This window comes from Sphaerodactylus townsendi, linkage group LG02, assembly GCF_021028975.2.
Source record: "Sphaerodactylus townsendi isolate TG3544 linkage group LG02, MPM_Stown_v2.3, whole genome shotgun sequence".
NCBI classification, from domain to species: Eukaryota; Metazoa; Chordata; class Lepidosauria; order Squamata; family Sphaerodactylidae; genus Sphaerodactylus; species Sphaerodactylus townsendi.
Genome location: NC_059426.1, coordinates 56,931,449 through 56,944,047, shown reverse-complemented (window position 1 = coordinate 56,944,047; position 12,599 = coordinate 56,931,449). Strand labels below are relative to the sequence as shown.

Here is a 12,599-nt window from a genome sequence, read left to right as displayed (position 1 = left end):
TGTGAGCCTTCAGTTCTTATATCACTCCCATTTAGCCCACGTTTGTGAACCAGGTGCCTCCCTCTGTGCCAGAGAGTATCTGCAATTCAGGAATTACCTCACAAATGTGACACTGAATCCTGTGGCCTGCTCATCAGAGAGCTGTCCTGTCCCTGCAGTAGAAGTCATTTCCTCTAAGATGAACTGTACAATCCTGAGGGGAGGGCTGAAACCACCGAGGAGGTGGCATGACCCCAGCACCAGCGTTAATGCTGCTTGTGACAGCATAAGGGGCTTTTACTTATTCTTCTGCTGGGGAGCTGAACAGCAGCGTAACACCCAGACACCAGTGCGGCCTTGGCAGCAGCATTCCTCCAATGCAGAAGACCACGCTGGCACCAAAGGTGGCGTTCCCATGGGTGGGCCCAGCTTCCTGATCCCTTTCAGCCTGGGAACTACCCTATTTGCTCGTGAAGGCTTATGCCGGCAAGATCGATGGTACAGTCCATTGAGCTGCATAGGCCACTTTCATGGGAAAGGGTTGCTGGCTATAGCCTAGCAAGCCCCTTTGGAAGTGGCACGGCTGCACTGTGTCTGTGCACGGCCATGGCACAAATACCCCTCTTCAGGATTACATAAAGCATGCACCATGGACAGCACTCTCCTCCAGGTTGAGTAACTGTGGTAATTTGTACATGTCATCTTAGTTAATGCCTTTGGGACTCCAGTTCTTCCCTTGCCTTAGTTATGATGTTTCCCATGACTGCTGAAGGTCTGCGCAACCAGGCAGCCCAGGGTGGCAAGACATACATCTATCTCCTCCGACAAACAAATGTGTTATATTTGCTTTAAGGTCTGTTTCATTCGTATGGATTAAACATGATATCTGGAGATACCCAAATGGGCAAGTCCTACAACCCATTCTTTTCTATAACTGTACTGATATCATTCAGTGCTAACTTGCATGAGAATGTTGTTCGGTTTACATTGTTTTGGGGAAGTATTACGATTAGTGAAGTCCAGATCATATAACGGTAACCAGTTTATGGAATATGGCTGTTTCAAGCAGCCAGCATACTTTTGCAAGCAAATATGGAGTAAGAAGAGAAAAAAATAAACTAAACACGGATACAAATTTAATGTTTGTGGGAAACTGTGCAGCTGTCTAGGAAAAACTACAAGTTACTGAAATCCACTTTCTTGTGCCTCCAGAATCCTTATGGTGAAGATGGGAGAACAAAAAGTCTCCTACCCCTTCCTTCATAATCTGTTTGGCTTTTGAAAAATTGTGTAACATCTAGTTCAGGGGTAGGGAACCTGCGGCTCTCCAGATGTTCAGGAACTACAATTCCCATCAGCTTCTGTCAGCATGGCCAATTGGCCATGCTGGTAGGGGCTGATGGGAATTGTAGTTCCTGAACATCTGGAGAGCCGCAGGTTCCCTATCCCTGATCTAGTTGGTCCCAGATAGGTTGCTTCTTTGTAACACGCTAGACCAGTGGTTCTCAACCTTCCTAATGCCACAACCCTTTAATACAGTTCCTCATGTTGTGGTGACCCCCAACCCTAACATTTATCCATTTTACAGGTGGAGAACACTGATGCAGAGAGTCTTAGGCGACCCCTGTGAAAGGGTCGTTCGACCCCCAAGGGGTCCCGACCCACAGGTTGAGAATCACTAGACTCATTTTATTTTCTAGGGCTTCTTGCCCAGTGGTTCTTACCTCTTTAAACAGAGATATCTTGATTCGGAAGATGTTCACATATAACATGTAGCTATTTAACAAGATAAATTTCAGGTGGGTTCCTTAAAGAGGAAGGCAAAGCCGGCTATTTGGATGTGAATCTTGGTCCCTGAGGATTTTTAACCTATTATTGCTTTTCTTTGAGTTTAACGATTGCATCAGTCTTTTTGACTCAAATTACATCTTATCTCTTAATGAGGAGATGAGAAACGGAATGAGGTGTGAGACCTTTTGGCTGAATTAGAGGAAGTTATTTTTTTCAGTTTAATCACTGAAAAGGCTTGAGTTGATGATCTGGTATGAATCAGCCCAATTTCCTAGCTGGAAAATAAGAAATCATATAGGAAGAGAGTAGAATTTACAAAAAATAAAAAAAAACCCTACTGAATGCTGAACTGAGAAGACCAGGAACATCTGTATTGTTTTATTTTACACTGACTTCTGTCATGATGAAAAAGCAATCACCAGATCATGTCTCTGATCACCAGTTGCCTCCTGTTATGCAGCCAAATGTAGCCAAAGAATTGGCTAGTTACTAGGGAAAATACCAGTGCTCCTCTGCCCTGGGTGATCACCTATCCCAGAGAGCCTTTCCCTCCACCTGCACAATAGACAAGCTAGGAGAAATGTGGCAGCTTCATACTGCTGGCCATGCTGTGCCTATGTCAATGAGGAGGAATCTGAGCATGGTAACACCCAGTGTACCCTGTGTCATCCTGGATGAGATGCCACTGGTGAGGGAGGAGTATCAGGATACCTCCCTTCTCTCTAGCCAGCTTTTTGACCCTCCATCAGGTGAGTGGGGTATGGTCCTTTCCAATGGTTGTTTGGACCTCCCACTCTACTGCTTTTTCCAAGGCTATACTGATGGTCAAGAGGCCATACTTCTCTCCCATGACAGTGCAAATATCAAACTTCGTCCTACTGTGTTGCCACAGACAGCCTGGCTTGCCCTCTTGACTTCTGCATCCTTCTTGGCTACCAGCAAGAGATTGTCACAGGGTTCCAGCAGTCCTATTTAGGTCCATGCCTGGGAATCCCTCCTGCTCTGTATTGTATCTCAGGCAGTGCACCTGCTGCTTCTGACTTTTCCTTCTCCCTTCTCGCTGTGCTTACTATCTTCAACATATACAATATTATGTCTCTGAAACTACTATTTCATACTTGTGAAAAATAAAGTTGGGTTTATTGTGGCAAAAACAAAACAGTTCTTACTAAAGACACACAATTTTAAAATTTACCTTTTTGTTTTTTAAAAAAAACCTTGACTTGCTTCAGTTAAATGCACAAATAAACTTTCTAGCTTCAGTTACTGAATTTATATTTTATTTCCCTCGGTTCAACAAATATATGTATATATTTTCAGCTATAAGATCCTTTCTCCATCCAAAGAGGATTACATTCTTTGGTAATTATCCCTTAACCAAGGGGTCCTCCTTCCAACTGCCCCCATTTTACATGTAGAGAAGGTAGAAAAGGGCATTTGGCAAGGCAATCTAAATAATCTGGTAACATTGTGTTGCATAATAATTATGATGCATAAAACTCAGAAACCATATTTATATTACCTTTGTACCAGACATGCCAGGAACAGAATCCAGTTAGAGCCCAGCTTGAAAAGCCCCCACTGCTATTGGGTGGCATAAGATCATAGAGGCTTTTGGGTGGCATAAGTTCATAAAGCCCAATGGAAGGCTTTTGGATGGCAGGGAAGCTTTTGTTGTTGTTGTTTTGCCTCCTCGTACTGCCTAGGAGTCCTCTTGGAGGCAGTGGGTGGTGCTGCAGCAGCACTGCATCCCACTGCCAGGAAAATACTTCACCGGTCTTGGGGTACCTTTTTCTTTTGTGCAGCCAGTGATTTCATACAATATATTTTATCCACTTTTGCTTGCATTAATAGAACAGGAATAGATATATATTTTGCTAGCTCTGTTACAAAGTTCTTACGTAGATGTTCTCCATCTGACTCTGGCAGTGCACAAATTCTCAGTGCAAATTCTTTCTGTCTTAACTCCAGACCAAGTAATTTTTCAGCCTGGCATTATATTTCAGACTGTAGTGTTTGCCTTGTAGTTGTTAAAGGGTTCTTGTGTACTGATGAGGTACTCTGAGGTTTCCCTAACAAGGCAATTAGCACCCAAGTGCTGTTTCAGATTGGAAGGAAAGTGCGGAAGATACATACCTGCATGTTCCTCAGAGGCAAAGATTCTAGCCAGAACACATCTGTCAACCTGACTCAAAGACATATCTGGGAAAAATGCATTGGGCCTTGGCTCTTTTTCTTTATGAAAGATATTGTGGCACTCATACTAGACTGAGTCCCACAACTGCTGTTTACAAATTGATTGTGCCTCCAGAAATGGTGGATGTATTTTATTATCATATGTTTTTTCTGTACTATGTCATATCCAGATCCTTGCTTACTGAAGTCTGAATGGGACTTTTGAGCTGGGTCTCCCAATTACACTAGCTAAAAAAAAAAACTCCCTGAACTCCCCATAAGAATTGATTTGCTTTGACTTCCTCCCATTTAACAAAGCCCCTTATAGGTTCGTGGTACACTTTCTTGCTACACTCACTGCTGAAATAATTCCTGATATTCTCTGTTGTTTTTATTTGCATAATATGCGGGGTTCCATCGTTTTCAGTTTTCCAGAAAATGGTGATATGACTACTGCTCCTCTGTCAAGTGATGAGACCAGTCATTATATTCTGAGCTGCTTGGAACAGTAACGGAGTCCAGTGTGGACAGAGTCACAGCAACAAAATTCCTGTAATACTTTTTATTAGGAACAACCACATTAACACAACGCATGGTGCAAGTTAACACGAACCTGTCATCAGTCTGGATGCTACAAATTTAAAATGGTAGAAGTTTGGGGAACAAATTCTTCATGTCATGAGGTTAAAGGTCGAGTTTTGTGTGTATCATCTGAGGGGTGAAGGCAGGCAATTAGCTTAACTTTATTGTTGGCATGGTGTCATGCACATGCTGCCAGGTAGGTCACCATTTTTACTGGTGCCCTACACATCAAAGTGATTATTCCTGCCCTGATTGGGTAGTTCATATTGACCTCACCCCAGACTACTTATGTAAAGTATGACACTACAACTTGAGTAGATGTTTATTTGGTCTGTCCAAAGTGATTTGTATGTGGGTTCTGGCCCTGATTTTATTTGTATGGTTTTGACCTAGAACATAGTTTTCTAGTGACTCTAGACAGGTATGTGTGTTTTGTACAGATTTATATTAGTACAGCATGCTTGGGCTTTTCTTCCCACATCTAGGCCTGACATTTTGTTTCTTTTTTCTAGATGTTTGATTGGATCAGCCACAACAAAGAATTGTTCCTGCAGAGTCACACTGAAATTGGAGTGAGCTACCAACATGCGCTTGATTTACAAACACAGCACAACCACTTTGCTATGAATTCCATGGTGAGTACATAAGATTCCTCTCTTTGAGGTCAAGTATAGAATGGAGTTCTGTAAGTTAGAGAAGAAGCACAACTTAAAAGAGGACAGAAAGCCCCAAATACTTCAAGTGGAAAAGGTCACAGTGGGTATTATGGCAGTAAATGTTTTCCTGACATGTGTGGTAATCTGTCTTAATACATGATAGTTTATTGACAAACAAGCTTTTCCTGTGAAGTTGTTTTCACTGGGGAGTGGGGAGCAGAAATCCCCAATATTATATTTTGCCAGCTTGTCTTTTCCTTAGATGGCCTTAATGAGAGTCAATAATAGTAGACCACAGTATTTTAATAATTTACAGATTAAAGTAACAGATTTGTGTTTGTAAGAAGGCCAATCAAAAGAATTATATTTGGCCAAAGTTTAATTTTTGTACTTTGACTGACTAGATAATTAAATTTCCATATCCAGCCCAGATTTGATGTGGGAATTCCAGATAGCAGACCAGTGATCTGGTGGCACCGTCAAGCTCTTGGCATTTGCATAGAGCAGAGACCCTGTTCATAAGCAACTCACATAGCATGAAAACAGTGTCCCTGTAGCATGATTCTATTTTTTTATTTAAATATTAATATCCTGCTTTTTTCCTGAAGGGATCCAAAATGTTTCACAACAGTGGAAGCAAATACTATGTAAATAAATCAAATAAACAATAAATACAATGCTATATATTGGGCTGGCAATTAATCCAAGGGAACTGGAGGAAAGTCATGGGCTGAAAGCCAAAGGACCAAGAGCTCTTTCACTCTTGTCGTGCAGTTCATGCCCATTGGCTCAGTCCTCTAGTTATTCTCAAGCTTTCTAGTATCTACAGGGATAGAAGTACAAAGTTTTAGCCCAGATGGAATTCAACTGCTTCCAGGTTGCTGTCAGCAAGATCCATTCAAATCTGGGAGTTATATGGTTTTTTCTCATCCATTGGTTTCTTCGCTGGTAGGAAGGGCAAAGATTGGATGTGAATGACAAAAGCTGCTTTGTTATTTATTCACAGACACTCTGATAATACAGGTATTCCTGTACCAGGGCCAGCGCCATGCAACTCCTGCTTTATGAGGGTCAAGGGAAACTTGAGGTCTAACCAGTGGTGGGATCCAAAAATTTTAATAACAGGTTCCAATGGTGGTGGGATTCAAACAGTGGCGCCGCCGCACACACACACCTCCAGTCCCTATCGGGCAGGGAGGTTGCTTTAGTAATGCCTTCTCGGCACTCAGAAAAAATTCTAGAGCAGCAGTGGCGTAGGAGGCTAAGAGCTCGTGTATCTAATCTGGAGGAACCGGGTTTGATTCCCAGCTCTGCCGCCTGAGCTGTGGAGGCTTATCTGGGGAATTCAGATTAGCCTGTACACTCCCACACACGCCAGCTGGGTGACCTTGGGCTAGTCATAGCTTCTCGGAGCTCTCTCAGCCCCACCCACCTCACAGGGTGTTTGTTGTGAGGGGGGAAGGGCAAGGAGATTGTCAGCCCCTTTGAGTCTCCTGCAGGAGAGAAAGGGGGGATATAATCCAAACCTCCTCCTCCTCCTCCTCCTCCTCCTCCTCCTCCTCCTCCTCCTCCTCCTCCTCTTCTTCTTCTTCTTCTTCTTCTTCTTCTTCTTCTTCTTGAGAAGTGGTGAGAACTGGTTGGATCCCACCTCTGGGCCTAACCCTTTCCCACCATTTGTGAATTATTATCCAAATGTATTGTCGAAGGCTTTCGCAGCAGGAATCACTGGGGTTGTGGGGTTTCTGGGCTGCATGGCTGTGTTCCAGTAGCAAATACAACCCAGAAACCCCACAACATCCCTATTATCCAAATCTTTTGACATTCTGCTATTAGTTGCTGATAGGCACTTTCAAAAATACCAAAGGAGCAGGTTTGAAAGACCTTTTGAAAAAATGAAGAAGAAGAAGAAGAAGAAGAAGAAGAGGAGGAGGAGGAGGAGGAGGAGTAGTTTGGATTTATATCCCCCCTTTCTCTCCTGTAGGAGACTCAAAGGGGCTTACAATCTCCTTGCCCTTCCCCCCTCACAACAAACACCCTGTGAGGTGGGTGGGGCTGAGAGAGCTCCGAGAAGCTGTGACTAGCCCAAGGTCACCCAGCTGGCATGTGCTGGAGCGCACAGGCTAATATGAATTCCCCAGATAAGCCTCCACAGCTCAAGAGGCAGAGTGGAGAATCAAACCCAGTTCCTCCAGATTAGAATGCACTTGCTCTTAACCACTACGCCACTGCTGCTCCTGTTTAAGTATTAAATACTTAAATGTGGGAGTTTAAGTATTTTGTCCAAGTTGCCATAGGTCAAGTTCTTCTTGTGCTATTCAGATGAGTCACCAACTCCTGAAGAAATTTTAGTTCAGTCAGACTTTACTGTTGCTTTGGTGTTTAGTAGAACCATCCTATGCAGAGTTACACACTTCTAAATCCATTGAAGTTAATGAGATGAGAAGTGAGTTATTTTGTATTATATGTGATATTGCTACCATACTGTGAGATCCTAAAAATCACATCATTGTATATCTAATTCTGAACCAGGACTTTTGTTTGAGGACAGCTAGGGTCAGGTACAGAGTAAAGAGATGTTTGCACAAAACTCTCAGATCAGAAAACAAAAAGGGTCTGAAGCACTGCAAGATGGATGGAATGGACCCCTGCCCTTTTCCTACTTGGGCTGGGCACTTCTGCTAACTATCAGGCAGAAATGTCAGATGAACCCATTCTGAGGGCTGCCTTCCAGGCTGCCTGCCCCCATTCCATGAGCCGGGTAGGTGGAAATGGCACTGCATTGTCAGGGGCAGTGGGATTCATCACCGCCCCTCACCACTGTGCCAACTACTCAGGCAGAGGAGGTGGTGCTACAGGGAGGCAGGGGACAGAAGATGCATGAGCCACCACTGCTGATGGGCAGATGGGTGGAAAGCAAGGGAGCTGCCTCCTTACCCCCACCCCCATGTCAGTCAGGCAAAAGGAGGCAGCAGAACTGCAGGCAAGTGGGCTGTCTGACAAGTGGGTAGCCCAGTGAGTGAAGTTGGGGAAAGGATAAGATTCTACCCCTGAGTCTCTCATGGGTCCCCAACTTGTTATATATCATTCTCAACATGTAGATCCTTCATTCCGGAGATTAGGGCCACATGCACTGAAAGGAGGCTTTTGTAGAGATTTGGCGATCTCCCAAGTGTGCAGAAAATGCAGACAATTAAGAAGAGGTGGTTTAAATCACCCTCAGCAGAGGAATATTGTTTGCACTTGCACAGACCATGCAGAGGTTCTGTGACCTATGTGGGGAGGGAGGCCAGCTCAGCCTGCATTGTCTTGCTGACCCCTTGCTTGTCGTGTGGTATAATTTTACTGAGATTGATAAAACTAATGCCCAAACAAAAAGAGTTTATTATCATGAATAAACTCTGCTAATCCTGTTCCTATAAGCTGCGTGCTCTACATGAACGCTGACTGGACAGACACCCCCCTCCCCTCCAGTTTCTGGCTGAATTTGAAACGAGCAGATATACGTCATATTTGGCTGCAACACAGAACAGACAAACCCACCTGGTGTTTCTGGTAAATATCCCAGATCGCACAGCCACAGTTTTATGTTGCTGTTGACATTTTACTCAGGAGACTCCTTTTGTGGCAAAAAAAGCAAGCAAATCTCCATTTTGACAATGCATCCATACACTCCCCTTGGTTCTGGTACGTTGCCTGGGCTATCCATTCATCTATATACTGGCTATTAGGAACTCAACTTGTTTTGTCCAGTTGTGATCAACCTTTGACCCAGCCTTCCTATACTGCTGTTGCTTCATAAGCCAATCTTCTGTGTGGAGGACCATTCATTGTGGTTTTACTGAGAAGCTCAGTACTAACCTGCAGGCTCCAGACAGTTTCCTTTTAATTTATCAAGTGAATGTAGGCGGGAATACCTTTCTCATGCAGGCCACCTGGAATCTCCCTTCCATTCATACAGAATACCAGAATCTCCAGGATCACCAGAGGTGGGAAGAGTTGTTTGAGAGACAAGGACCTTTAGCTACGTGATTCTTCTCATCCATATTATTACTCTGTTTATGTAATGATAACTGCAGCTCATGAAGCTTAAACTGAGTTTCTTTGAATGTTCAAATGTGTGAGTTTCAGAGTGCATTATCACTAGCTGTGTATTGATTAGGAAGGTCTAACTTTACACAGCATGCACACTAGTAATGGCTGAGGCTGAGTCCCAATCTCTACAGGGTGTTAACAGCTTTCTAATTATCTTCTACTGAAAGAAAACAAAACAAAACCAAAAGGAATCACTAACGGAAAATGCAATTAATTGCAATTCTCTAAATCCTGTCTTTTTTGTTGTTGTTGTGGCATGGTCCTTCTTGGTCCGCTTCACCAAGAGCCACTGTTAATTTTATCACAAGCAGATCTGTAACTGATATTCTACTTATATCCAAGAAGATAGTTTCAAAAAAGTCCAATATGTATAGTTGTAATAGTTAAAAAAACATCAGCAGTAATGCGTTGGATAAAAACATACTCTTTTACTTATGGAAAGAGTCCATCTGGAAGAGGAAAATGCTCTTCAATAAGTAGGAGTCCTTCTGCTTTTGGAGAGGTACCTTTGGATTAAACCCCGCAGTTTGGCTCTAATTAATTTAAGTCTCCCTTGACTATGATTTTGTGGACTTACTGGAATTCACTGAATCTCAGAATTCTTTTTAAAAGATAACTATTTAGTCTTTATGACTGTAGGGAAATCTAAAGCCATATAAAAATGAAAAATGCATGTGTGTGTGCACAATAACACACATACACATTAAAGCATATTACGCATTCATTTACTTGTGACAAAAGTAAGGTATATAGTCTATAGTTTCCTTTGAATTGTTGGATATATCGTTGGATATATTTGAACAAATGATATATGGTAAGATTTTATGCAGATAATTTAATATAAATGTTTTCATCTGTTTTACTCTGCCTCTGAATGCCTGTGGGCTGTACTTACAACTGACTGACTGGAAAAAGAGGCACATTTAAAAGAACCCAAATTTAACAACACCTATGCTAACATTAGGGGTATTCCATCCCACCCGTGGAATTAACATTTTTTATATTTTCAGTTCAGATTTCCAGAAGAATTCCTCAAAAAAGTCTTGGAATAAGAGCCATGTATCTGCCAGACTGTGCAGCCAATAAAGCCCAATTGAAAGATATGCAGATCACTCTTTCCTCCCGCAAGGCTTTCTCTCCTCATACAAAAGCTCAGTTCGAGAGATCCCTGTATGCACTGGAGCACACACAAACCTATGGCTAGGGGAGGGTACAGGCACTGTTTGTAACAATACGTAGATTAGCCGTGGCTTCCAGTACATTTTTGATGTAGCTCTCACTGTTGAAGATTAAGTCTCTCCTGTACTGAGTCATCAGAAATGTCATGGCAACAGGATAGAGATACAAACAGTCAAATCAAAAGACTGATATCAGGAAACCATTTAAACCCCAGTGTTACTAAATTGCCTTCTCACTGGCAATTTTCCCCACTGAACTTCACCTCTCCTTCAAACACCCCCCAAGAGACTGAGGCGTGCGGAGGAGGTTATTCACATTAAACCCACTTTGGTTGGAGCCATGCCCTTGAGCTTTTTTTAGGGGAAGCCAGCAGCATGATGCATATTTAGGAGACATATTTTGTAGCTCTTGAGTTCTGAGACATAATGTATATGACTGCGAGGTTTTTGCTAACTGGGCTTGAATATTCATGGCATTGTTTGATATTTTAAGATTTTTAATTTCAGCGGATTTTTTCAGAATGCAAAAGTCTTGTATGCGGCAAGGGGAGATTCTTGTGGGAATTTAACAAGTTCCATGATTAAATTGATCAAAACTGCTGCCAGTAAATCTGACATCACCCTCCTCCCTTTATAGGATATATATAAACTTGGGGAAAGTGCACCTGTATTAGGGATCTCAGTGCCCCTTTCTTTTCCCTACGATTTGCAGATTTGCCCATTTGCAGATAAGTGTCATGATGCGTTCTCAGTTTTTCTTCTTTCTCTGCCTATCAGAGTTATTGGATGTCCTATTAGAAGCCTCCAAAATTGCAGATTTGCTGTGGAAAACACCAAACTTATATACGTGCTCATGGCACTAACAGAAATGCTTTGTGACATTCTCAAATTTCTCCCAAGATATTGAGGTTCCAAATTTTATTTTCTGAGTTTTGGAGGGATACCTCTGCTGCAACTGAAATAACAAAAGAGACGTGTTCTACCATAAAGATTAACACATTTAGGGATACCTCTGCTGCAACTGAAATAACAAAAGAGACGTGTGCTACCATAAAGATTAACACATTTATCATGTCAGAACTTTACACGTCAGAGCTCACTTCGTCAGATGCATGGTCCGCTGATGCTTCATATGCCGTTCTCTAGTTCTGTTTTCTTTTTCTGAGATCTCTTTGCATTAGCCATTTGCTACTTTTTTGGAGATCTTTTTTATGTTAAAGTTTGCTGACATGCATCAAGCCATATGAGCACTGATTAAATTACTGGGGTGGGGAGGAGGAAGGAGGAAGGAAACTCAGTGAATTGTGTGATTGCATCAAGAATTTGTTGTGATTTACTCAATCTGTAGGAGAAAAAAATGTGCCAAAGTGCACATGTACTGATTCTTCAATTCACTGCAAGTGAGTCCCAAGTTACAGATAAACAAAGCTTGAGTAGACCACAGAGCGGAATATATCCATGAACCAGGAATAAAATGATTAAAATCTATTCCTCTCTAACTAGAAACAGCTATACTGGGTCCACACCCTGGATTACTGAGTGGGGGCTGTACCAACATATCAACCCTGCTGTAAGCTTGGTGGTTTCCATCTCAGATAGGCTTGTGTGATTACCCTATTGCTGCTGCAGCTGCTGCTATGGCACAAAGACCACAGGGCTTCCACATGGCAGGGTTCCCCAGGCTGATTATACACTGGTGCTGTGGCCCATGTTGAAGAGAGATTCTCTTTGGGGCAAAGTTTCTGTTGCAGATGCTTACACACACACACACACACACACACACACACACACACACACACACACACACACACACACACACACACACACACACACACACAGTGTGTGGCAGATCTGATTATCTCCGCTGGTTGTGAGAGTGGGCAAACAGTGACCTTTCCTCCTGCTTTACAGAAAAGATGGAACAAATGACCCTACATTATTTTTGGCTTTGGATTTTTTTTTGCTCCTCTCCTGCTCTATTTCTGCCCTCCCTGATGATCTGGAGAGCATTTTAAATTTTTGTTTCAACTTGTCATTTGTACCATATTAGATCTATTGAAATAACGATAAAGCTATTGAATATTGATAAATCTAATACAGGAATATTGAAAAACCAAGGAATATCAAAATAACAAGTCTCTCCTCC

At 42.4% G+C, this 12,599-nt stretch overlaps 1 protein-coding gene across 7 annotated transcripts in view; it reads left to right on the top strand.

The window, feature by feature from the left end:
* Nucleotides 1-12,599, top strand: part of KALRN (kalirin RhoGEF kinase) — a 668,527-nt gene that overhangs the window by 340,851 nt on the left and 315,077 nt on the right. For all 7 annotated transcript variants that reach the window (XR_007243596.1, XM_048485754.1, XM_048485753.1 and 4 more), the window contains exon 6: nucleotides 5,040-5,162. Coding sequence is in view for 6 of the 7 variants with exons in the window: in XM_048485754.1 (XP_048341711.1) it covers nucleotides 5,040-5,162 (123 nt within the window). In the remaining variant the exon portion in view is untranslated. The remainder of the gene's footprint in view (nucleotides 1-5,039; nucleotides 5,163-12,599) is intronic.